Genomic DNA, 25,531 nt, shown 5'->3' with positions numbered 1-25,531 from the left:
CCGGCGCCGGGGGGGGGGCAGCATCGGGGGGCGGGGGCTGCTGCCTGAGTGACGGCTGCACCCCCCAATGGGCGGTGACTCCGCGGCGCGCGGACGCAGCCCGTGCGAGCGGCGCCGGTGCTGGGGCCGGAGCCGGGCGATGGCACCGGGTGAGGCGGCCGGGGGCGCGGGGCAGGGGGCGCGGGGCCGCGCGGCGCTCCGGGCAAGCCCGGCGGGACCGGTCTCCCCTGCCCCGTCAGCCCGGGCTCGGCGCTGTGGGGGCGGTGGCGGGAGCGGGGCTGCGCGGCCGGTCGCTACCGCGGGGCGGGGCGGCGGTTGCCGGGGGGGCTCCCGGCCCGCAGTGCGGAGCGCTTCCCCGGTGCTGCAGACCTGCCCCGGCCCCGTCCGGGCTGCCCGGCGGCTGCTGCTGCTGCTGCTGCTGGGTGCGTCACGGCGGCAGAGGCGCTCCGCTGCGGAAGAACCGACCGCTGTGCCCGGGCCCCGCGGCGGCCAGGCCCGTCCGGCCCCACGCCCGTCCGGGCCCCGCGGCGGCCAGGCCCTCCAGGGCCCCGCGCTCGTCCCGGGCGGGCGGGAAGCAGCGAACCGGGCATCCCCGTGGGGCCAAGGGTGAGAATGAATGGACGGGCCGAGCCCGGAGGAAGCAGGCGGCTGCTCTAGCCCACCGGATCCCTTGGATGAGTCACCAGCCTCGGGTTTCACCACAGTCCCTCGTACAGGGCTTCTTTAAGGCTAAACGTTTACTAGCAGGCCGTGATGTTTCAGATAGCAATAGGTTTCGATGCTTCTTGGTTGCACGGACACGTAGGCCTAAGGGATCCCTCCGGCTGCGCTGCCCTGCGGCGTGCTGCCCTGGGTAGTGCACGGTGGTTCCCCTCGCCTGTCCCGTTGTTGGCCGCGAGCCCCTTCCTCTGCTCCCGCTGCCACAGTCGGACACAGCCTGTCCCAGCGCTGAAAGGAGCTCTTCACCTTGGTGGCAGGGACCTCCGTCAGCCTCAGCAAAGGGAGATACGTAGCAGATAGGTAGCAGGAAAGACAGCCCCTGGAAATGACAGTTCTTGTGGGTTTTGCTGCCCCGTCTATCACAGCAAGAGACAGGGATGAATGACTGTGACCCTGCTGCATGGGAAGGGAGAGCAGAGGGGAGAAGCAAGAAGCTGCTGGGCAAGCCCCCATGTTGTCCTCTCGGGGCTCTGCCAGCAGCAGGGGCGTGCAGAGGTCAGTGCTCCCTGGTGCGGCACCTGGGGCCCAGTGAAGCTGGCTGGCCTTCAGTGTGCCTCTGGCTGCAGGAGGTCTCCCTGGAAAAATGCTGTGTGCTGCTGGAGGTGACTCCAGCAACATATGGAGGTTGGAGCCCTCCCCTCACTCACAGGAAAGTGGGTTAGGGACAGGCAGTAAGTCAGATGTGTGTCAGAGCGGTGGAAATATCCTGACCAGGGTCAGGAGCCTAGTTGCTTCCCAGGACCACAATGTGTGTCTCAATCACTGGTGAGACTGGGAGGTGGGAGTCATCCCTTCAAGGGCTTGCAGGCAGATTGCTGGCTACCTGGGCATTTAGAAGATAATCTTCTGCAGGGGCAGGATGTGGTAAGTGAAGAAATAGACCCTGAAAGGCTCCTGGGCAGGCTGTCCCAAAGACCATGTCTGTTCCAGTTTGCCTTCGGGAGAAGGTACATGCTGAGGATGTCAGGGGGAGCAGAGGATAAATGGTGGTGATGGCCTTGTAAAGTATCTCTGCTTGAAACTGCTGGCTGGAGGATCTGTCTTGGTGTGCTGCATCCTGGAATGGTGTGTTACTGCTGAGCGAGTTTTTCTGCCAGTCTTTCAGTATGGATGTGGCTCCTTACCTGTAGCTCCGGGAACATGTTACCCAGATTTGTGCCTGAGAGGCTTTCTGGTGCTGTCCTTGGTCTGCACCCTCACAACATCTTGGTGCAGCTGCCTCCATGCTGCTGAGACCTTCCCAAAGGAGTGAGTGGCAGGTTGTCACGGCCCCACACAGCCCATCCATGGTGGCCCTTGTAATATAAGGGTGTTTTTGGCTTTTAGTGATGTCAGCCTTGAGGGAATTAGGAGCTCAGAAGTGAGAGCAGGAGGGAACAAATCTATTGACAGGCTCTCATCTCAGATACTTCCACCAAGAAACTGTTCCAGGAAACCTGTGTTTGAGTTTAACTAACTTTCTGCCCACTTGCTGGGTCTGAGTTCTGGTTTGAAGCTGCAGAGTCCCTGGGACATGCAGCCAGCTTGTGGTGTAGTGTCTGAGTCAACTGCTTTTTTCAGTATTGCTAACCTGAGCATCCAGATACTGTGAGTCAGGTCCAAAAAACTATGAGTTTAAAAATAATACAGTGTGAGTTCCATGCATTTATCCTCTGTCATGGAACCCTTCAGGGCTTACAAGTTTAAGCTTTTTTCTGGCAGGGGTAAAAACTTACTTTCAGAAGGTTGAATTTTATTGTTTCAGAAAAACACTAAAATTTGAAAGAGTCAGAAATATCTTTCTCATCAGTACAAAAGTCTTAGGACTCATGACAGTGGCCAGACTTTGCCTCCTTTTGCTATGTAATTAAGATTAGCCTCACATTAACTGTCTAAGGTCTGTCCTCTATGCAGCCAGGTGCCTGATAAGCTGGAACTCCATTCCACAGCATCATACGCAGCAGCTTCCAATGAGTTAATAACTAGAGTTGGTTTGTATTGAAATGGAAATGACTAAGCGTACCACATTCCTGAGGTGTTACTTGTTTTGATATAAAATCCGTTTGTTTGGTACTGCCCATGTCTTTCAGCCATTAGTATGGCAGATTGTTGTTCAGAAAAGCTTCAGTTTTTTTCTGGAGCTGAGCAGAATGGGAGTAGCTGAGCACTCTGGAAAGGGCCCTTGCTGCCATGCTGGCTTTGCCCTCATCCCTCCAGGACTGACCCAGCAGCTTCCCTAGACTTCACAAGACCGGAAGCATGTCTTGTATTTGGCTACCAACACAGAAGGCTCAGTGACAAAGGTGGTCTGTTGTTCCTTGGGTTGTTCTGAACTGCCCAGCTCTCATAAAAGGAGTAGAAGATTGCTTCAGCACTGTGTGGGGTTGTCAGGCCAGTGATTCGCCTGTTTGATGCCTGCTCTGCAGCAGGATGAGGTGAAGTGGTGTGTTAGTGCCTTTGTTTAGCTAATTGGCTGCAAGCCTGAGTGTGGTGAGGAGGGTTGTAGGGAGGCAGTAGCATTTGCGGTGGGTGGGCTTGACCTCAGCGTTGGAGAGTATTTTGTTCCTGAATGGTGCTGGCAGCATTTTCTCCTGGAGCATGTGGTTTCAGGAAACTGAATTGTCTTGAGACCCTTTGCATGGAAAATGCTTAGCATGATCTCTGGCTTTCAGTATTGGAAAAAGAGTAAGGGCTGCCTATCATGTGGTGGGAAAGTGCCTCATTCCTCTGCTTTGGATAAAGATATGGAAACTGTTTTCAGACACTGTGGATCTGAGAGGGTATCTTTGGGGGAAAACGTGTGATACCTTTGGCAGGCTTTGTCTAGAAATGACTTAAAGTCTCTTAGCCTGTGACCAATGCTTTCAATAAAATGATTCAGTGCACGTGGATACAATGGACTGCTCTAAGTACTAATGAAGCAGGGGTAATAAATTCATCTTTTGTGGAAAGTCTGGGAAACATACTGAAGGAGTTTGGAGGGAGAGGTCAGGAAAGCAGCAGTGTCACTTAAAGTCTGGTTAGTTTGTGAAAGGGATGGTGTCTGTTTTCCCTGAGATACAGGTGCTGGCTGCCTGACCCAGGTGGTCTCTACCAGTTTTGTGTCCCTAGGCTGTATATTGGCTGGTCTCAGGCTGTGTCTTACAGGATTGGTTTGCTTGGATCAGACCACCCCAAACTGCTCTTCATCTGAGATCAGTTTATCCTTGCCAGGGCTCACAGGATGAATTTAGAGTAATGCCCAGTTCTTGCCTTGCAAGCCTATACAGGTGCGGAGCCACATTCTTCTCCTAGGAGAGTGGATTATTTTGGAAGAGACAGTACAAGGCTGTGGCTGACAGGACAGCGCTGAGCAGGAGAGAACATTAGGTGCTTCCTTTAAGCTTGTGTTCTGTTGGCTGCATTTAAGATGAGCCAAGAGCCATGTGTTTCTCATTGTATCTGGTAGTTCAAAGATCAATGACATGCCTTTGAATGACCCCTGCTGTTGCAGTCAAAGCTGTAGGGCTTCTTTGGTGAGTGAAGCTTATTGCTTCACTGTCTGGAGAGATAGTATTACTTGGTGGGCTCATGCTGAAGAAGAGAACATAAATTCAGTGTGGATCCTGTTTCTAGATTTGGATCTACATAGCTCTGGATGCTAGAGCCAGACAATTGCTGGAGTGTTGGGTGAACTGCTTGAACTCTGGGCATTCCTCAGTGAGCAGAAACCGAGGCAGCACTGCAGACCAGTGTCTGTAGGTTGGCTGGGGCTGTGCTTCTCCACCATGTTTCTCTGTTGCTGGTTGTGCCTCATCATGGGAACACAGATGTGGACAGTAGGGACAGACCTGGCATCTGCCTGGTGGGGGTGTCACCAGTGGCATACAAAGATTCAACCCTTGCATGACCTACATTAACACAGTAAATCCTGGTGGAGGCTAGGGGTATTAGGTTGACTTGGGCTATGGCTGTGTACCAGGAAGTAGATATATGGCAAGCTGGCTGAGGAAACTACAGTAAATGCACTGTCCATTGCACCTTCACCAGCGTGAATTGTAGGGGGCGTGATGTGGCATGGGGTATCCTGGCAGCCAGCAGACCTGACCCACTTGAGCACAGGCAGCCCTGCTTATCCTGAGGATGGGTCCAGCTGACATGCTGAGCAGGGCGACTCAGTCTGCTCTGTGTGGTGATTTGCCCTCGTGGATGCTGCATGCAGATGTTTTGCCAAGCTGCCTGTCTGTGTCCAGGGGGAGGTGATAACTGATAGCACTGGGAAAAGAAAGCTGCCTGTGCTGTAGGGAGGCAAGGAAGCCCTCCATGCCACATGTGGGGTTTGTGTCATCATGGAGCTGTGCGTGTGATGGCCGGCAGGGGAACATGTACACGGGCCTTAGAGCACTCAGTCCTATGAATGGGCCCTTTGCTCCCTGTGCCAGGGAGGCTGCTAGGGTTCCTCTTTGGGAACTCTGTCAATCCAGGAATTTCTGCAGTTTTCCTTCCCAGAGTGTTTTGCCAGCAGCACCATCCTAGGAACTCCCTGTACTGCGCTACATCCTCTGTGAAGTGCTGGACTTGGAGTATTGCTGTCCCTAGTTCTGGTCATTGTGACCTCCTGCTCTTCTCTGGAGACCACTGCTTACTTTGGGCAGGGTGCTGGATTCTCCTTTCCCAGGAGGCCTGAGGGTTCTGGTGCTCAGCCTTGTTCCTGTACTGTCCCTGGCTGTGCTGTCCTGATGCTGGTGGCTTTTGATCAGTCTGGACTGGCTCAGCTGACACCATGCTGCAAGGTCCTTTTGGGGGCCTGTCCATGTGCAAGTTCTGCATCTAGAGGTCTTGTGTCTGAAGACCTGGGAGGGAGTGAAGATGCCTGGTCTGAGGTTGTGCTGGCTGAGGGGAGGCTGCTTCCCTGCTTCCCTGCTCCCTGGCCCAGCTTTTCCCTTCAGAGCCTTCCCATTGCCAGCATGTGCTTCAGGCCCTCCAGAGCAGCTGCTGTTGCTGGAGATCAGCTGCAATGGCTTTAGGAAAGAGGAAAGTTGCTTTCCTGTCTGCTAATCAGGGCTGCACAGAGAGGGACTGAGGAAGGACGGCTCTACTCTGGCTCAGGATGTTTGGAAACAAGGCTATTAATAGCAGAGAGGAGGGGGCCCTGGGTGCCTGTGAGCCATGGGGAGCAGCCTGGCTGTGTGGGAACAGGGTCTTGCCGTGGGGGGGCAGGAGCACTGCAGCACCCTGGGTGAGGCAGTTGGGGGGTGTGGGGGCTCTGCATGGGGGCTGCTGTTCTTTATGTGCTCTCTCATTTTCACACCTGTCTTGATCTTTTCCTGCTTCCTGCAAGGGGAGTCAGCAGCACTCTTCTGTTTGCTTGTCCCTTACCTGCATCTTGCTCCTGGCTGGTGTGGAAAAGGGTGCTGTGCCGTGTTGGAGCCTCAGTGTCATGTGTGTGGTAGTAGCTTGTCCTTACTTGTCCAGAGGCTGTGCTGGTGGTGTTCAGGAGTAGTGTTGGTAGGAAAGTGTTAGGGATGGGGCAGAATATGGTGAGGGACAGAGGAGTGAAAGATGTAATGCATATCTCCAGCTCAGCAGGCTTACCCAGATTGTCCAAGTTTAACGTGTTCACTGTTGAGTGGGAGAGTTACTTGCAGCTGTCTGGGACAATGCAACAAGCAATGCCAGACAGCAAGAGCTTGCACTGAGCAGTGCTGCTCTGGTACAGGGTGTGAAAGTCCAGCAGGGAGCTGAAGTTTGGTGCCGTCACTGAATTGCCTGGGAAGCCCTGGGCTGTCCCAGCTCACTAGTTATATCAAGTAGGTCTGCCAGGGCCAGTGTTCTTCTTTTAATTGCACAGGTTGAGCTGAAGGGCTCAGAGGCTGGGGGCTCTGCATATGAAATGTCTGTACTGACGTCATACCAGACCTGCAAGTGCTGGGTCTGTGCAGCAGCTGAAGTTCTCCCTGTTGCTAAAGTGGCAGATCACCTGCCTTTCTTGCTGCAGGACTATCTGGAGGACTGTTTGCTGTATCCTCTAGATTATGCATTAGAGGAATCTTAAACAGCATGGCTTCTGTTTGCTCAGGCTCTACCTTGGGTGGGAGAAGTCTTAGCATTTCTTTAGAGCTCCTTCTCCCCTGCTGATCTGAATACAGGGCTGCTTTCCTCTTGAGCACAAGATCTTACTAGAGTTTTCTCCACCTTTTGGCCTCCATTGTAGGTCTTTTAAAACTTCTCCTGGCTGAAAGCCACAGGCTGGGCTCCACTGCACTCAGGTGTCTCTGTTGGCAAATTTAGGTCGAGTTTTGGCAGGTATAACATCAAACAGGTTTTTACTTGTGTTGTGCAGCAGGGAGAGTGTTTCTGGAGGGAGGAGTGCTGTTGGGCTCTTCTCCAGTCAAGACGACTGTCCTAGTTCTGCTGGGTGAAGCAGCAGCCATCTTGCTGCTGCTAATTCTCTGGAAAACTAGATGTGGTTCCCTATCTATAATGCTGGCATGGCCTTTTGTATCTTGTTGTGCCTGTGCTGTATTGGGAGCTCCAGCAGAGATGGACTGCTGCAGTGGTTTGGCTGTGTGCTGCCTGAGGTGCTCTGAGCAGTGCAGAGCATCAGGAGAAACTGAGCACTCCTGCCTGACCTGCAGGACAAGAGAGAAGCAGAGGGGCTGGCTGAGAGGTCTGCTCGGGATAGACCATGCTGCAATGTCCCTGTGCCATTAAGTGACTTCCCTGAGTTTGGACCCTGGGAATCCATGTTTGTGCTTTGTTCTTGTTGTGGTGGTTTTTTGTTTGTTTGTTTCTTAAGCTAGTGAGGCCTCTGCTTCCTTTCGTTAACCCTTCCAGATGTGTGCTACAGAATGAGGCTTTGTGGGGAGCATGCTCCAGAAGCCAGTCTTAAACATGTGATATGGGGAGGAGTGCTCTTCAGCAATTGCCTGAGTGTGGCTGGGACCTCCGGGTGGTGTGTATGATTGGAGTAGAGCTGATGATTGTTTTCTTTTCTCTGTCCACAGGTTGTGCTAGGAGGCCGTTCTTGCAGGGCTGACATCCAAAGGCTCTTGGACACTGTTGGATGCTTTGGAGTCTCATGACAGCTTGATGTGTGCAGGACACAGGTGGACCTGGACAAAGCTGGAGATGGGGTGTTTGTAAGCACACTGGCACTTGCCATGCACCCAACAGGGACAGTGGACAGTAGCTTCTCCTGCTCTGCTGTGCAGACCCTCTCCCGGAGCCACTGCCGCAACATCAAACAGAAGATCTCCCAGTGGGAGGGGAGGACACGGGGGTGCTCCAGCGAGGAGAAGCAGCAGCAGCTGAAGGACTTTGGGGTAAAGTATGATCCAGGCTGTGATGCTCTATCTAAAGTGAAGCCAGGGCATACAGAGAAGGGCAGAAAGACTGGATCTAAAGATCCAAAGAGCCTGGGCTTGGACTTCAGGGAAAATGCAAGGAGCTGCTTGCAGACTGATGACTGTGGTGACCTCAGGCCCTGTGCATGCAGCCTGATTTCCCAGGCGAAGGAGAATGGAGACTGGCAAGCAGGCTTCTTGGACTCAGAGGAGACACTGCCCCCAGGCAACTTCTGCACCTCACAAGGGTTGTGGAGGAGAGTAGATCCCCTTCCACCTGACAAAGCCCTGGTAGTGCCCTCAGACCTTCAGAGGAAGCGAGAAAGCTGTGACTCCACGGAAAGAGCACTTAAAGCCAAAGGGGTGGACTCTCTCTGCAGGACAGAGAGGAGCTTGGAAAACATTTACTCGGAGGCTGAGGGGCAAGAGGTGGGGCCAGCAGCTGTCCCACCACCCAAGCCCCGTAGGACCTTCCGCTATCTTGCAGAAAAGGACCCCAGTAGCTGCAGCAATGCCAGTGCTAAAAAGGAAGCTCCCCTGCAGAATCATTGTGGAGGAGACTTGGTGCCATCCTCTCACAGTCCTGAGCAGAAAGTAGCCAGCAGGAGGATCAGAGGAAGAACCCAGAGGTACGTTGATTCATCTCTCATGTCTGAAACACGTTTCCTTAAATCAGTTTCTAGATAAGTCCACACAACCTGCTTGCCATGATGTCCTTGTGGAGATACTGGTACTGATGATACTTCTGTTGATGGGAGAGGATGTTTCTGGATGAAAGTAACCCCTTTCCATCACTGTGAATGCTCTGCCTTTGCTGCTGATAATCTTGCAAAGAAGGTTAAAAGCCCCAAACGAATCTCAGTCCCACACATTAAAATAGAATTGAGTGGGAATATGCTGGCCCCAGGGAGAGTGCCGCCCACTTCTTGTGGATTTCAGAATGGCCTCTGGGGGCAGTATTGTGGTTAAATGTTCAGACATCCTTCTGAAAGAAAGATTCTCTTTGTTACTTACAGTTGGGGGCTATCAGTTGTGGGTGATCACTGTTGCAGTAGGTTTGGCTGTTCTGCCCTCTTGCCTGTAGGTCACTGTCACAGAGTAATAACCCTCTGAGCTAGTTTGATGCTAGTCCTACAAGCAGATGAGCTGCTTAGGGCAGCTGTGCTGGAGAAGAGTGTGAATCTTATAGGTGGAGATGTGGCTAGGACTCCTGAATCCTTAAAACACCTTTTTCCATGGTGGCAAAGTGTGCAGCAAAAAACATGAACTTTATGATGATGGGCTAAATCCCATTCAGGTCTTTTGTGACTTCTATGCCATTATTTTGGATTGAAGGCCAAAACCTATTGTGGGTTCCTGCCTCTGTGACAGGATGAGACTCACCATACCTGTGCAGAATGTGTTTGGCCATGGAGCCTCCAACTCCATTTTTCATTAAAAAACCTTCCAGGGTAAGGGAGCAGGAGCTGACTGGAAATCGGTGAGTCCAGAGTGGAGCATCCGTGTGTTTGCTGGCCCCAAGGAGGACCATACTCTGTGTGGACCAGAGACAATAACTCACTGGTATATGCAGGTGCCTTTAGAAGAAGTTATGCTGGTTTTCCTCCAGGAAATCCTTTGAGTTTGAGGACATCCAGGGCTTCCGCAACCGAACGGTAGCCACCAGCCCCCACAAACTTCAGGAAGAGACAAAAGGCACCACAGGATCCAGGCTTTTCTACACACAGTCAGAAGACAACATCTATGAGGACATTATCTGTATGTACCTATGCTGCTGGGGGATGCACTCGCTTTCTTTGGGGGTAGCAAATTTTCTGGGGAGGTAGGTGTGAAGGTGAGAATGCACTGAGGACCTGTCCAGCTCTAAGGTCTTCCCCATCTGGGGTTCCTTGTTAATGTTAATAGCTATCTACATGTGAACAGGCTGGTTTAGATGTCGTGGACCTCACTAGAACAGGCATGCACTAAACTGACTTCTTTGGTAGTTCTCTGCATGCTCTGCTTGAGTGCTGCATAGAGATCTACGTGAACACTGACAAAATCAGCTGCTTTGCAATGGAGCTAGTTTCCCTGCAGTGGTAGAAGTGTTGTGGTTTGGTCAATCCTTGTACAGCTTGCCTAGATGATCATAGTGGGTTAGAAGCATCTTTGGATGGTGGAAACTTAATCCATCTTACTACAGATCTCTCTCCAGACCTGTTCAAGCTTGCCAGCAAACTGTGCAGACACTCCATACTCATATCCCTTGCAAGAATGCAGGAATTTATCTCCTTTCATAAATCCCCTCTCCAATGCTTTTTCCAGGTCCTGCGAAAGAAAACCCCTATGAAGATATCAGAGTGCTGCCTCTACCCCTGTGGAAGATCCCGTCTGTCTGGAAGTTACCACCCCCCCGGAGCGCCATTAAGGCTCCCAAGGTAGGGTGAGGGGATTAAATTGTCATGTGTTCACAGGGAGTCATCCTCACAAGGGGCCTATTCTGTGCTCCCCTTGACCTCAATTTTTCCACTGCTACATGTCATTGTCTTTCCTTAATATTTATTATTTGCTATTAATGTACTTGGTAATGAACAGCCATGGCAGTGGCAGTTGATTAAGCTGTTAAGGATCAAAAAGATAGGAAAAGGAGAGTGTTGATGGGCTGCTTGAGTGTGCCGGAGGGGTTGGCTTGGTAGAACAGGAGGTTGCAGGAAATTTATCTTTTGTAATCTGACTCCTCTGACTGTGAGTTTGGACCAAAGCTTAATCCTATGCTTGACCATCTCTTCTGATTCTGTTTTCTAGCTTCCCCCCAAGCCTGCCTTTCTCAGTCGCAAGACACTTGAGCTAAAGTCCTCCCAGACAAGTTTGCAAGGTAAAATATTGAAGGACATAACCCTTCCTGTCACGCTGACAGAGTGGAAGCTGTTCCGAGCAGCAGAGGCTGCTAGCAGGAGAAAGAACTTGCCCTGGGTGAGATTTTAAGCATGAAACCTTATTTCTTGCGTGGCATTTCAAACTCTTGCTGCTTTATCTGACACCATGTAAGTGCTTTGTAAGTGGTCATGGAGCTGAGTGTCTGGCAGGTGAACGCTGCTCATCACTGCTGTGTGTGTGGACAGATGACCCTGCTCAAACCATTTCCCCTCTCAGTAGCAGGCATGTGTTGGGAGATCAAAAAACAGAGTGCCAGTTCTGGCTGGGATGGTGGTGGTGCTGATGGCCAAGAATCTGCAAAGAGGGTAGTCAGTGAAATGTAAACTGGTGCTGTGTTTGAATACCAGCTCTTCCTAGTGCTTTGTCATTAAAAGTATGTTCCCAATACCTCCATGAAGTGTGATGATGCTGGCTCTGTGCTGAGTGTGGTGCAGGAATGCAAGGAGGCTCTCCGAGCTAAAGGGCAGGTTTTGTACAATACTGTGCATGTGTCTCAGACTGTTCCTTATGTTCTCACTGCGCAGGGGCCAAGTTGTTAGATGGCTGAGTGTGTGGGGCTGCTGGGGGAGCTTGCTGGGCACTTGGTTATTTGGCATGTTGGCTTGTAGTCCTTGACTTGACGTTAGGAACATACTCTTGCAGCTGTTTCATGGTGTAAAGGTGATGAGCAGCTCATTAGAGATGAACCCATCTCACAAAGCTTTCATACAATTCTCCTGCCTGCGTTTCTGGCCACTCCCTACTGCCTGTGTGTAAAAGATGCATATGCTTCTGATGCCAGAGTAGTGAGAAAGGCATTTAATCCGTCCTTATGACAGAGGACTTGGTTGTAATTCTTACCTGGTGTGCTGGGAATCTTTCAAGATAATACTATCAATTACCAGCTTGTGTCCTTCAGTGATGAAATGTAGTGTGTGTTGTAGGACAGCTGCAGCTACCGCCGTAGTGGTGAATGCTTGGTGCGTTGTGCCTAGGACTCAAGTTCCAATTATAGTAATGGCGACAACTTACTTTAGCCATGGTAAAATCATTTAACTTCTGCAGATCATTATTGCATATGAAAAATTGAGTGTATTTGCTCGATTTGCATGAGACTGGGGGATAGAGTGGGACAGCTGCAAAATACAGTTCAAATGTTAAGTATTTTAGAATAATAAAGATCTTTCATATGTGGTTTTAAACAAACTGCAGGGGTGGGAAATCAGGAAGGAGGTGGCAACTTTATAAAAATGCTATGACAGAGAGTGTCTTTCTTTTGGAGAGGGGAAAATAAAACATTCCCCAAAACCAAACCCATTCCAAAAATCTGGTAACAATTTACAAGCAGGAAGCACACGTTATTCTCTCCGCTCTCAGAAAACTGAGCCAAGATTGTTAGAGAGACTCAGAAAAGGTTTGGAGTCCAAAAAGAAAAACTTTTTTATTGCTCAAGAAACACATTACTGCCTTAAACACACATGACATCTTTCGCTGGTGACTCAACTGTGCAAAAATCAGAACAGAAATTGAAAACCTCTAGATAAAAGTGGATGGCAGAGGGGAAAGAAGGCAGGTTTTGCAATAGAAGAAGCACCTTCTGCTGCGGGTTTTTTTCCTTCTTGCAGCCTCCTCACACTAAAAGGACATGTCTGTCTGGCCCAGAAAATTGTGAGAAATAGATCTGAAAAGGAGAAGAGCCTATGCCTAGTTTGCTGAGCTTGGGATAAGCGCTTGAGCTGAAAAACAGGTTCTCTTGCTGGATATCTTTCTTTTTATGCAGTATTTGTGGTGACAAATGACTGGGCCCCACCCTGCTACATTCAGCGTGGGAGCATTTAATGAATTCTTAACTTGAGACAAGAATGAACTTGACCTGCTTGCTGCATTTAAAGTAAATCCTTTTTCTCAGTGAAATGATATCATTCTTTGACATGTAGAATCAAGGAGCCGCCACAGCCTGTGATGTTGTGTACCTGGCAGCTCAGGGTGGGAGCCCAGAGAGACCTGTTTCAGGAGTAGTGGAAAGTGTTGTGACTTTGGCTTTAAGGATTTTGTTACCAATGGGTGGAATGTTAGCAGCATCTACCTGAAGTGTCTAAATGCCGACACTTCTTCCATGCCTGTAGCTTAGCCTACTTCGGGCTATGTTGTTTCCCAAGCTTTTTCTTCCAGTGGACCAGGTCTGCGGTGTTCCTGCAGTGTTGGCACATTACTCTGTCCCACTGGCATTCCTCACCTGTGCAAACTGAAAGTATGATCCATTCATTTTAGCAAACTACCTTGGGTCAAGGACTGTGCTCAGTGTAGCCTTGTTCTATGCCCAGCATGGTGCTTTGGAGAACTTTACCTAGCTATCTGACATCCATCTGCAGCAACAAATTTGAAGAAACAAACACTAGGCTACACTGAGAGAGCTCTGCTTTTTCTGGGCTTGGAAAGAATTGAGATGCTTGTGGGTATGTGGAGTTCAGAATCCTTTGCAGAGGAAGATTTATAAGATACTCTTTAAGTCCCTTTGTAGTTGGCCTCTGTAATAGAAAACTGAGATCTGATGCTAGACATTTTGCCACTTCTATCTGTTTCGTAAGTGAAACATGAGAACTTCCAGAATGTATATACAGTTTGGTGTCAGCTTTGAATTGTGCTATTTCTCTTGTAGCAGAAGTTCTGTGCTTATTCACTATCCAGGGAGCTGTACTAAAAGTGCTCCAGCCAGGAGCCTTTGAGCCAGGGTCCCTGGCAGGACTTCAGCAGCCTTTCCAAAGTGTTGTGCTGGATGATAGCTGTTGGGCTGCTTTTCCGTTGGCACTTGTGCCCCTTTTGGACCCCATATTAACCTCTGCTTCTGCTTTGGATTTCAGCTTGTACTAAAAATACAGGAGATCTTTGATTCTAAGCGTGGAAAGAAGAAGGTGAAGTTGCTCAGTCCCAGTGGGAAAGAAGCTCCTCCAATGAAAGGTATAGAGGACTCTTGCACCATTCTCTTTGTTACACACTTGTTGAATGGTGCAAGTTCCCCATGTCCTGGGGTATTGTTAACAGGCCAGGTACCACCAGCTCATGCTGGGCTGACTCAACAGTGCTGAACCCTATGTCCTGCATGAAACTCTGACTGAAATTGTTGGGCTTTCAGCACCGCTAGGACTGGGAACACCTGCTTAACCCAAGTCTAACACTGTTAAAAATGGAAGATCCCACTGTTGTCTGATCCTGAAGAGATGGAGTAGTTGTTAAAAGTGCTTTTTCAAAAAATAAACCAGAACAAAACAAAAAAAATCCACACCAAAACCACTTTGCATGAGAACCACCTCTGGCTGCTCCACTCATCTCTTTTGTGCCTCTAAAGTGATATTCTTGTGTTCTGGTTTTCTAGCACTGGTATGGTCTTCATTTATGCTATATTCTATTCAGCAATGCTGTTAACTTTCCTAGCAGCATTAAATAACCACTTGGTTTCTGTTCTTGGCCTGTGTTCAGCTGACCTAGAAGATGGCTCACTGGAAACAGTGACTTCATATCAACTCCTTTTTGAAATTTACTGTTGTAGCACGTTTGCCAGTAATAGCTGCTCTTTGCTGATGCTTAGAGCAGGATAGATGAGCAGCCCTGCGTGATGTTGGCCTGATGAGTCTGAAGTTCTCTGTCTTTCCCAACTTGGGGTGTTGCCCATCTTCCTTCAGCATGGCTAATAAGTGAAAACTATGTGTGTTTCAGGTGAAACCAGCGGGAATGAAAGCGATACAGAAAATCAGCCAAAAAGTGAGTGAATCACAGGGGTTGGTCCTGTCCCTGTAGTGCTATATATTTGGCGAGGGTTCTGATGGGATAAGCATGTTGACTAATTGTGGCTTCTGCCGTGACAGAGAAAGGGAACGTCTGAGAGATGGTGTGCCAAGGCTGGGGGCTGTTGCTGTGACAAATTGGTCTCTGTTTCTGCCACTTATCCTGAGCCCTTCATGTTTAATGCTACTCATCTGCCAGTGGCTAAAGTAGATTCATTTTTGAATTAGTAGAGTCACGCTTACCAAAATATGTCTTGCAGTGAATTGTCGCTGGATCACCTTTGCTGCTAACACTTGATATCATTTTTACCCCCTACTTCCCTCCCTTGGCTCTGTTTTATATTTGTAATATTCTGAAATGCCCTTTCCTCTAGGGAGAAATCACTTGGTTATTTGTCTGATTCCTTAGCCCCGAGTTTGATATTGGGCCCAGACTACAGACTTGTGACAACCACTTGGTGTGGGAAAGACCCAAGAGGTCTGAGTTTCTAGGCTGGTAAGATTTGAAAGTGAAAAGGTAATGGCTGGCCAGCAGCACTGGTGAATGACTCTGGCATGTCTGTGAGCAGGATAACTACATACAGTGAGAATCCAGTGAACAGGACCAGTTGAATTGTTCCAGATGTTTCATTTACTTAGACATAAGCATGCAAAAGGCCTTAACTTGGAGGTGATGATGAAGTTCAACTTTTTTGTGTTAAGAAGAGTAATAGAGGGTGAAGACTCAAAAGTACAGTGATTGAGTCACTGTCTGATTTAACGGTTGTTTCCGGTGTCCAGAATGCGTCATGGTGCCTGGGCCACAAGGATTTCTTAAGTCAGAGCATTGCCTGTGCTTGTGAGTGTGTACTACCTGCCAAGACATCCCAGCCTGGAGGGTTTCTGGCCAGGAAACTGCCTCTCTTGAATGCCCATGCTGCGTTATGGTGTAGCTGCCTGAAGCCTGGCAACATCACTGAACTGATGAGGCTGGGCTTCTTCTCTTAGCCTTTCCTCGTTGCTACCACAGTGTTGCTTGGAGGTGCATGGAAAGAATGTCAGGAGAGCAGCAGAACGCTAGCTGTCAGGCAAAAGGGGCTGCGGAGCTGCTGCAAGGCCAGTGCTCCTGTGCCTGGAACAGCTCTGTGCTTGAGGAGCTGACCAATGACTCCCATTCCCATGGGATGAGACAGTGCTGTGAGGTTAGGCAAATGCACCCATCTCTTTTCCCCCTTCTGAAGGTAATGACAATTCCTCTTCTGTGAGCTGTGGGTGTGTGGCAATAGTAGTCACAGGCTGGCTTTGGATTCGCCCCCTCCTTCAGGTCGACACAGGTGCCTGCTGCAGGTGCACTCAGGCTGCAAGAGGAACCTGCACTACCAGACATTGGAGAGGGATTTGATAGAGCTCCAGGAGCAGCAACTATTTGAGCTATTTGTGGTGGTGTCACTGCACAAGAAGGCATCAGAGATGACATATGCACCACAGATCATACAGCAGTTTCCCAGCAAGGTAAGAGCTGCATGGAAACCTCCCCACACAACGCACTCAATAACCGTTCATTTTTTCTGTGTGTTTGTCCCTTCCTGAGCTCTATACTAATAAAACTGGCCTCATAGGTAGAATATGGGTTTGGGATTTGAAGCACTTTCCTCTGTTACTGATCTAATGCATAGTCTTGGACAAGTTGTTAAATGCCTGTCTTGATTCCCCATTGGTATAAATACCTGTAATATCGTAAGGTTTAGGAAGTCCCACCAACTTGGTGCCTCCAGAAACACTATTCTCACAGGGAGGGAAATTGGATTTGTAATGGAAAGGAATTTCTAACCTCAAATTTTCAGAGAAGAAACATTTTTCTCTCAAAAGACAGAGCAGTTAGAAGCTTCTGTGCCTGATTCTGATGTCTCTGAGAAATGGAAGGTAGATTTCTTAAGGGACAGGGATTGAAAATACAAAAACTGGTTTGAAGAGACAGTGCATCTCCAGAAGTGACTGACCCTGCTGCTAAAATGCTGCAGCCTTTCCTTTCTCCTCACGGGTGTGCCTGTCTGTGATGATTCAGCTGGCAAAGCAATCAAATGCAAGTGTGTAATTGATCTGGTTACCTGAAGTACTGACTGAACCCTTCCTTTTTCTGGTACTAGGAGAGGCAAAGCTGCTGTTCAGAAATAACTGGGCAAAGCTGGGTTATGGGCCTTGTCCACTCTATAAACAATAATTTGCCATGTTCTTTTTCAGTCTAAATATTGTTCTGGTGTGAATACAGCTGGGTTTGTGTTGTGGCAGACTATTTTGTTTCCTTGTCTGTGGGGTCTTGGTGCGCCTTATATCTCCTTCACTAGCTTTGACAGCTAGTAAGATCCAGCTTGCTTCTTGAATGTCTGAGAAATACATAAAGATGAGATTTTAGGGACTGTTGTCCCACTAACTATGGTACAGTGGGTGGGACCGCCTGGGAGTTTGAGAATATGGCAAATCTAGTTTAAGAGCTCAGAGCTGAGAGATGATAAAGCCCATGAGAGTTGGAGGACTGCCAATGCCTTTTAAACTGAAAATAATCACCTCTGACCCTGTTAATGAAAATGAATCTGTTCTGGTTAGCCAGTGCACTTGTGCTTAATGCTCATTGGGTGTAATGAAGAGTTTATAGTCTTTTGTGGGAACTAGGAAAACTCCTATTCTAATTGTCTGGAAATATTGCAAAGCCATCCTGTATTGTGGTACGCTGCTGAGGCAGCCTGCAGGAGAGGAAAGGGAGTGCAGTGAAAGTTTGTTCCCAAAGCTGGTCTGATCTCATCAAGGCAGTTTGATTTATAGCAAGGACTGAGGCAGTTTGGCTGATGCAATACAGGAACTAGAACCCCAGGACTTTTATGCTTACTTATACTTTTTGGCAAAAAAAAAACAAAAAAAAAAAGGCAAAGCCACATATACCAGCCCCCCAAAAGCTGAGCTTGACTGTGGAAGTTGAAGTACTGTGAACCAAAGCAAACCATTTGAAATAAACTTTCTCTCTGTCTGTTCAGCCCAAACGGATGACAAGATGAGTGCATGTAACTGAGTTATGACTTAGTGTGAAACCAAGAGGATGGAGCCTTGGTACTTGCTTCCGTGGTCCCAGACTGAATATTCATTTGTCACCATCTAGGCTTGTGCCTGGGGCCGTCCACTAAGAACAGAATAAAACCAATAATTCTTCTAGCTGTGCTATCAGGAATAAGCCAGAGATTGTTAAGGAATCTGCACGACATCCAAATAGGGAAGGAGATGTTAAATTCATTAGGGGAAGTTATGTGGGACTCCAGCAGGACACCTGGTGTCCAGTAGCATAAGGGATTTGTGTGCAAATACCTTTAACATCTTAAATGTCTAAACATTTTGCTTCACAAAATTAATAAGGGACCACAGCCAGAAAGAGTGCATAGTCTTAATTTAGTGGGTAAAATTGAAGATGCATAAATGATAGCTGCTAAAAGTGCAAACTTTAGGGTGTTAGAAGGCAGAAAGGAGTGCTACCAGACTTAGCTTTTCCCTGGTACAGCGCCACAATCTAACTGTCGCCTTGGGGAAGGGCAGTGTGTTGTTCTTTCCTGCTGCCCCAGCAGGCGATCAGACTCAATTGTACCATGTGGCTGTTTGCTTGCTTTTACAAATGCACTGACAAAACAAATGATTTTATTGGTATTTATTTATCCTCTGCTCAAGTTACAGTATTTTGATGGGGGACTTGCAGGAACCATTGCCCACTAATTATGGAGCAATGATTATGGAGGTGTTTTGATTACAGATTTGTCTCTCTTCTAAAAATAGCATTGCTTTCAAGTAATCTGCTTGTCACCTTCTTCTTTGGGCTGCGTGCCTAAGACCAGCAAGGCTTTTGTACAACTGTTATTCTGTGAAAGTGCTGTACTGTCTTCCTAACTATGCCTTGATGCTGCCTCAGCTTGGGACAGTGGAGTAAGCTGGATAGGCTGAATGAGAGCTCAGCTTCTAAAATCAGCTTTATGGAACAAACTTCCTCTTCTCAGGGGCATTTCCAACTGAAGTGTGATCTCTCTTATTTGAAAATCTTCTTTTTGCCCCTTCTGGGTGGTTTTAAGCATGGAAATTTGTCCTGTCTTCTTTGAGGGATTTGACTTGAGCCTGCACCAGGTAACTGGGACATAGAATAGCTATGCTCTTTTCACAGCTGAGTTGGGAATGATTTGCACCTCAGAAGCCAAGGACATTCCTGTTTCTCTTAGCATCTTCAGCTCTCCTGGGAACAGAAATGAGGCAGGCTGCCTAATCACACAACTGTCATCTGGGGGCTCAATTCTAGTTTCACTCACTATAAACTTGGCTATGCCACTAAATCTTGCTCAACACTTACCAAGACCAGCTGAGTAATTTTACAAAAGTCCAGTCAGCAGGAATGATGAAAGAGGGAATTGGGAATCTGTTATATCCAGAATCTGTTCTCATGTACTTGTGCACTAGCTATCCGATGGTCAGCATTTGGAAGAGTCAGAAAGATACTCTCTCTTATTGTTTAAAATGCTGCAGCCATGCACCATGCTTCCATGACTTTAAATGCGTGTGTTACCCCTCCAGCCTGAACATCCCTTGAGACAGTCAAAGGATACTGAAGAGAGGCTAAAGGTCATTCCCAAATTCTGCTTTCCAGATCCCAAAGACTGGTTTCCTACATCGGACCTTAAAAGGTAAAGACTTATTTTTGAGTATTGATGCCTGATGTGCCTCTGAGGGCAATGCTGAGGGCTTAGGTTAGGTGCCAGTTCCCTGGACCAAAGGAACTGCAGCCAATGCAGAGAAAAATGGGAAACACTGAGCCCCAAACTACTATGATAGGGGAAGATGAGATATGGAGGTGGAGGCAGAAGTGCTGCTTCTGCCCAAGCAGCGTCTTCCCTATTTGGAATAGGAAGTCTGTAACTTCTGTTCAAGGCCAGCTCCTGGGAGTGGCAAGTACTTATGCTGCTGCTTGGAAGAATGCAGAAGCAGTTGGGAAAGAGGAGAGCTATAGGTGGATGAGAGTCGGTGGTCTGCAGGTGTTCTTCCACAGAATGGAGGCTGAAGAACCTGGTTACCCATAGCAGGGGTCTCTGCTGTGACCAGAAAGAGAATGGCTTGTAGTTTGTGTGGTGCATGGGTCTTGCTTTGTCTGTCAGTCTCTTGTCTTCCTCTAAATTGCATGGTAAATTTGACCCTGACTGTTCTTTGGTCCCCAGTGAAACATTTTCTTTTGTGTTGACGGGTGAGGATGGCAGCCGCTGGTTTGGGTACTGCAAGAAGCTCCTGGTAAGCCCCTGTGTTGGATGGAGAGCAAAGAATACATTGATAAAGAGAAGCTTTCACAGTCAAGTGAGGATGGGAATGGGCAGTGATTTCCCATGTGAGTTTTGTAGTTCCTGTGCTACTGCTGATATTACCAGCCTCTTAAATGCATAAGGGCAGGAGCGTGATGATACCCAGCGATACAGTGAAGTGGGTTCTGGGTATGAAAGGCAGATCCTGGGATTGGTCATTCCTCAGGAATCTCTTAAGTCAGAGGTATAGAGGGAACTACAGCAGAAGGAATTCTGTAAATCAGCTACATCGTAGGTGCTAGGTTCTTTATTGCACCCCTGTTCTCAGTGTAAATGTTCTGTTGCCTTTCAGCCAGAAGGGAAAGGAAAGCGCCTTCCGGAGGTATACTGCATTGTTAGCCGTCTGGGCTGCTTCAACCTCTTCTCTAAGGTGAGGTGGGGAGAGCCTGTTATTTCCTATCAGACATGGGTCTCCAACAACCTGCAAGCTCCAGGAAGTAACTGGATGCTGCTGTCCAGCCTAAAATTGCTTAGTAATTATAACATCCATCCCAGCAGGGTGCTTCCTTGCTACTTTTGCTTTGAGTGGGCAAAAGAAATGATACTAGTGCTGAGACTTGTCAGCCAGTATACAGAAGATTATTCCTCCAGGAAGTTGCTTTCAGGAAGTGGCTTTTAATATGCAGTATTACTGGTGTGGAGACCCTTAATCCTCTTCTTCCATGACTCCAGGAAATGGAAAACCAGTCTAAGAGGAGAAAAAAGAGCTATTTATTTCTCCTGCCATCATGGGGAGAGTAGGTAAGGAAGTAAATGCTGGGAAAGGCTATTACAGGTAAAGGGCAGCTATTGCAGAAGAATACAGAGGACAAGCTTATGATGAAAGCTGGTTTCTAACTGTTGGAGCACTGAGTTTCTAGAACAGCATTTCAGAAAGGCTTCCTGGGGAGGAGGATGGGGTCTTGCCAAAGGGCGAGACATAAGAAGTTACTCCTTTAACTAGTTGTGAGAATTTGATTAACACATATAACACATTTCCTTGCAGTAGCAGGGGACTGGATTTGAGAAATGGAAAGTTGTAGTCATAGGTACCTATTCCCATGTTGCTTATTCAGATCTTTGAGAGGAGCTTACACAGTGGTCCCAAGCAAGGGGGAAGAGGGCTGTGAGTCCATGTTGCACCCTTCATGTGTAGCTGCAGAATGGGATAATGTAACATAGAATCATATTTTGTATGGCTCACCAGCAGGCACTGAACCATTGTCTGATTTATTTTCTTGCAGATTTTAGATGAAGTGGAGAAGAGACGAGAGATGTCCCCAGCCCTAGTGCACCCATTTATGCGTAGTGTCATGGAGGCACCTTTCCCTGCTCCTGGATGTACTATTACTGTGAAGAGTTTCCTGCCAGGAGCAGGAAATGAGGTAACTGAAATCAGGACTAGCTTTTCTCTGTTGGTTGGTGTCTCTGGGATGTAGTGGCACTTTGCAAACTGTACTGTACAGTGGTGCTGGCTGTAAGTAATTAATGTGAAGATTATTTCCTAAACTTTCAACGCAGGCTGTCAGAGAAACCTGCCTCCTGCAGAAGCATACTGCGATAAAAGTGATTCCCTGCCTTTTTAGAGAAGAGCTGGTTGAGTCGTTTGTGATGCTCTGAACTGTCTAAGCTGCTTGGTTCCTACCTGTGAGGATCCATCAGTTTGCTTTCCAGACAGATCCCCCCTCATCCAGCTCTCCTCCATGCTGTGGCGCTCTCATCCAAAGCCCTGCATCTCTGCTTTTCTCCCAGGTTATGGAACTCTGCCGTCCGTTGGATTCTCGACTTGAACATGTTGACTTCGAATGCCTGTTTAAGTGTTTAAGTGTCTCTCACATGATTCGGGTCTTTGCCTCTCTCCTGCTGGAAAGGAGGGTGATCTTGGTTGCTGACAATTTAAGGTGAAAAATGAGTCTGAGTGACTTGTTCTTTCTGAGGAATGTTGGGTTTTGTTTTGTGTTTGGGCCTGTTTGATGTGCAAGCTTGTCTAACTTTTTGTAAATAGTTACATTTAAGAGCTTTTTGCAGATTCTCCATATAGTATGTGCATGCTGTGAATTTGGAGTATGCTATTTACCCAAGAGGAGATAAGGGCACGTTACCTTACTTACTTATCTCTTTAGTGTGGGTTGGTGCTATTCCTGGTTCCCCATGACTTCAAAAGTAGATGCATGGGGCTTCTGCTGTTGCATAAACAATGTACTGTATGTAAATTACAGTTTTCATGAACCTTTCTAAACTATGTCTGTACAATTGACAATCCATTCTGTGCTTCTCTTACCTTTTTAGCACTCTGTCTAAATGTGGCCATGCTGCAGTGGCAACACTTTATCCCTTCACTTGGCAACACACCTACATACCAGTCCTACCAACTTCCATGATTGATATTGCCTGCTCTCCGACCCCGTTCTTAATTGGCATTCTCTCCTGCTCATTACCGCAGCTCCAGGACCTGCCCATAGAAGAGGTGAGATTTGGGGAAAAAAAATGGGAAGAACAATTCCAGTGGTAGGAAGCTAACTTCTCTGGAAGAAACTGTGGATACTCTCTTAATATGAAGTCTTAAACTTTTCTGAGACCGTCAATGACTTGCCAGATACGTCAGGCCGTTCCATTGTTATCTAAGATAAATAATAGACTGTTCTTAGAGACAAGATGCAGTTATGCAAAACCTGTGGTTTGTGTGTGAAATCCTGTGCCACTGGGAACATTAAAAAAAAAGGTGTTTTAGGTGTTTTTTTTTTCTGTACAGCAGCATACTTGAATGTAAGAGTTAATGTGTTTTGTACATCTTTCCCCAGGTTCTGATTGTTGATCTCTGCGCTGACCGTTTTTTGCAAGAGGTGAGTGAAGTAACAGTGTTGGCCACTCATGGCTATGCGCTGCAAAAGGGCATTGACGAATGGAATTGTAAGCAAGAAATCAGCAAAAGCTAGTATTCATATGTAGACTGTGGGGGGCAGGTAATATCCTGCATTCCTTTTAGATCCACAGAGAAGGAAAGGGAACAGGCTTGCAAGGATCCTTTTTGCAAGGCTGAGGTTGCATGAAGTACAGAGCCCTATGAAGCTGAAGGTGCTGTTTACCTGGGCTGGACTTAGATACTTAGTTGGTTTGTTAAGTGGACCACTAGGATTCTTTGCCGCTTTCTGGCTGTCTTTCTGTTTCTGTGCGCTTGTTCTCTACAGCGTTTTCTCCTCTCTCATCTAGGTGGGGTTTTTTTTGTTTGTTTTTGTTTTCAGGAATGATAATCTAGAAGACAAGTTATCACAGTTCTCTTGCAATTCTCTGCTGGCCCCAGACTTTCCCTAATGTAAAGAAAGTGCCCTCTACATAAACATCCTGGAGCATTAGTAGTTCAGGAGGGTATTTGCATCTCCTTTCCCTTCTCTTATTGTTCTATTTTGTGTTGCAGCCTGCAACTGGAGAAAGGTATTAACGGATCGCTTTTTCACCAGAATGTTGTGACTTGCCATCTTTTCTGAGCAGACTTTTGTTCTAGTGTGTTTTATCACTGGTATATTAAGCCTGAGTCTGTGTAGTGGATGTAGAATACATTGTTCTGTGTTGGTCATTTGTGCATGTGACTACTACTACTTAGCTGGAAGGTGCTGAGGAAATGTTTTTCATTGCTGTGGCTACAAGACAAATGCATTGTCTTCACCAACATACCCCATATTGTAAAGTAACTTCCCTCTGATTGTTTCAGGTGTGCCACAAGCTTTTCTCATCTGTTCACAGTGAGAAGTTTCTGTTGATGACAGATAAAACACAAAAATGCCTTCCTGGCCATTTCTTTCTTTAGGTATCAGATGAGGATGAGATCCTGCCTCATAAGCTCCAGGCTGCACTTGTACAAATCTTGGAGGAACGAAGTGAAATCTTATCTCAGGAGCAGGGTAGCACCCAAGGTACTTGTACAGAAAAGTCTATACATAGACTACATGTCTACGATAGACTATATGACTCTTCCTCAGAAGAGGACTGTCCAAAATGATGAATGTAGTGGGAAATGACTACTCTGTTGTACTTTTCACAGGTGATATGCCTCTTAACTCCCTGGTCTCTGAAGCTTTTGTTCGGTTCTTTGTGGAGATTGTTGGACACTACTCCCTACACATGAATGTCACAGAAAAAGGGGAGAGGGTGTTTCAGCGGGAATTGTTCCGAAAATCTCATATGTCACGTGATGTGCGTCATTTCCTGCACTTGTTCATGGAAACACAGATGTTTGCAGGATTCATACAAGATCGAGAGCTGAGTAAGAGCATGGTCAAAGGTGAGGTTTAATATTAATTTCTCGTTTTACAAAGTGACTTTCAAAGTATAACGTCACATCGCTTTGACTCTTAAGGAGCCTTCTGTCCTGACAGGTTACCCTGTTGGCACCTTGGCAAATGTAATGCAGATATGGCATAATGCAATGGCAATAGCTTCATACCTTCTAATGACACAGCAGAATGCGTCTTGTTAAGCAAAGAATTTTTGTGTATCTGTCTCCTCTCTAGGCTTGATCCTGCAGCTGATATTACAGGCACGATCTTCTTTTCATAACCTTGTTAATGATTTGAGATGCCACATACTAAGAAATGGGAATGGCTGAGTGATATTTTTCTTCTTCAGGTCTTTTTGAGGTCCGTGCCTTGGAGTATTTGGAGAGCATTCCAGAGACTGAACCAAGTGGAATGAACAAAATCCTTCGCAGTCTTGGTAAAGAGGCAGCTTTGTTTTTTGCCGAATATTTTTTTTATAAACATGGCTACTGAACAAATAATTTTATGCAAAAGAGCGCACACTTTGCCGTATGCACTTTGACCTATTTTACCTATACTGAGCACTATGTAAATTTTTTCTTTTTTAAAAATATTTATATTTTTATAATTTTATATAATTATAATAATATACTATATTCTATATATAATAAATATAAATATTTTTATAATATTATTTATATTATTTTTAAGCTTTTCCATCTTTAGGTAAAGTTTGTGAAAGTCGTCTAATCCTAGAGCTGCCTATAATTGTTTCTTAGTTTTGGCCTTGGCTGCAAACATGCCAAGGGGGCAGACGTCTTCCTACCGGCAAGGGCGGCCAAACATGAATTTCTTCCTTGCGAAAGTTGTTAGCCCGATCGCTCCTGGAGCGTCTCCGTGTGCTAACAGTGTGTTTTCTCTGTAGGAAGCAAAATGCGATTTCTTCAGAAGAAGTGACCGTGGGTGCTGCAGGGCGGCGGCGGCAGGGCCGGGCGGTGCTGCGGGGCGGCGCCGGGGGCAGCCCGGACCCGGACCCCCGGATCCCCGCGGGCTGCCGCGGCTCCTTGCGCTCCGCCTCCTCAATAACGGCTTCCTCACCCAGAAACCGCTCTCTGCCTCTCCGTTACCGTCCGCGTGCTGCAGGCCCAGCCCACCCCGAGCCGCGGGGCCCGTCCTGTCCCGTCCCGTCCCGTCCCCCCTGTCCCGTCCCCGGCGGAGCCTGGCTCCCCCCGTCCCGTCCCGTCCCT

At 47.6% G+C, this 25,531-nt stretch overlaps 1 protein-coding gene across 4 annotated transcripts; it reads left to right on the top strand.

The window, feature by feature from the left end:
• The first annotated feature begins 78 nt into the window (after window positions 1-78).
• On the top strand, window positions 79-25,389 carry DENND2C (DENN domain containing 2C). Of its 4 annotated transcripts, XM_067310807.1 has the most exons (19): window positions 79-149; window positions 7,686-8,653; window positions 9,634-9,782; window positions 10,329-10,441; window positions 10,809-10,976; window positions 13,781-13,877; window positions 14,634-14,678; window positions 16,005-16,192; window positions 19,277-19,386; window positions 19,915-19,984; window positions 20,345-20,422; window positions 21,276-21,416; window positions 21,784-21,932; window positions 22,321-22,498; window positions 22,833-22,874; window positions 23,837-23,942; window positions 24,071-24,310; window positions 24,655-24,741; window positions 25,210-25,389. In XM_067310807.1, exons 2-19 carry the CDS (start codon window positions 7,842-7,844, stop codon window positions 25,239-25,241), a joined length of 2,805 nt encoding a protein of 934 aa, XP_067166908.1. In that variant the 5' UTR covers window positions 79-149; window positions 7,686-7,841; the 3' UTR covers window positions 25,242-25,389. The 4 variants fall into 4 exon arrangements, with proteins under 4 accessions (XP_067166908.1, XP_067166907.1, XP_013799043.2 ...); XM_067310806.1 differs by lacking the exon at window positions 25,210-25,389 and having other exon boundaries at window positions 24,655-24,868; XM_013943591.2 differs by lacking the exon at window positions 79-149 and having other exon boundaries at window positions 7,673-8,653.
• The last annotated feature ends 142 nt before the right edge of the window (window positions 25,390-25,531 follow it).

This window comes from Apteryx mantelli, chromosome 25, assembly GCF_036417845.1.
Source record: "Apteryx mantelli isolate bAptMan1 chromosome 25, bAptMan1.hap1, whole genome shotgun sequence".
Lineage (NCBI taxonomy): Eukaryota > Metazoa > Chordata > Aves > Apterygiformes > Apterygidae > Apteryx > Apteryx mantelli.
The sequence above is the reverse complement of the archived record's forward strand: the minus strand, read 5'-3'. Positions and strand labels throughout refer to the sequence as shown.

What these genes read in the sequence shown, in the direction of transcription:
- DENND2C (XM_067310806.1), top strand. Translation starts at nt 7,842, where the DNA reads ATGCACCCAACAGGGACAGTGGACAGTAGCTTCTCCTGCTCTGCTGTG. An exon ending in CCTACATCGGACCTTAAAAG is followed by an intron (nt 19,387 to 19,914) that starts GTAAAGACTTAT and finishes TTTGGTCCCCAG; the next exon opens with TGAAACATTTTCTTTTGTGT. An exon ending in CTGACCGTTTTTTGCAAGAG is followed by an intron (nt 22,875 to 23,836) that starts GTGAGTGAAGTA and finishes TTCTTTCTTTAG; the next exon opens with GTATCAGATGAGGATGAGAT.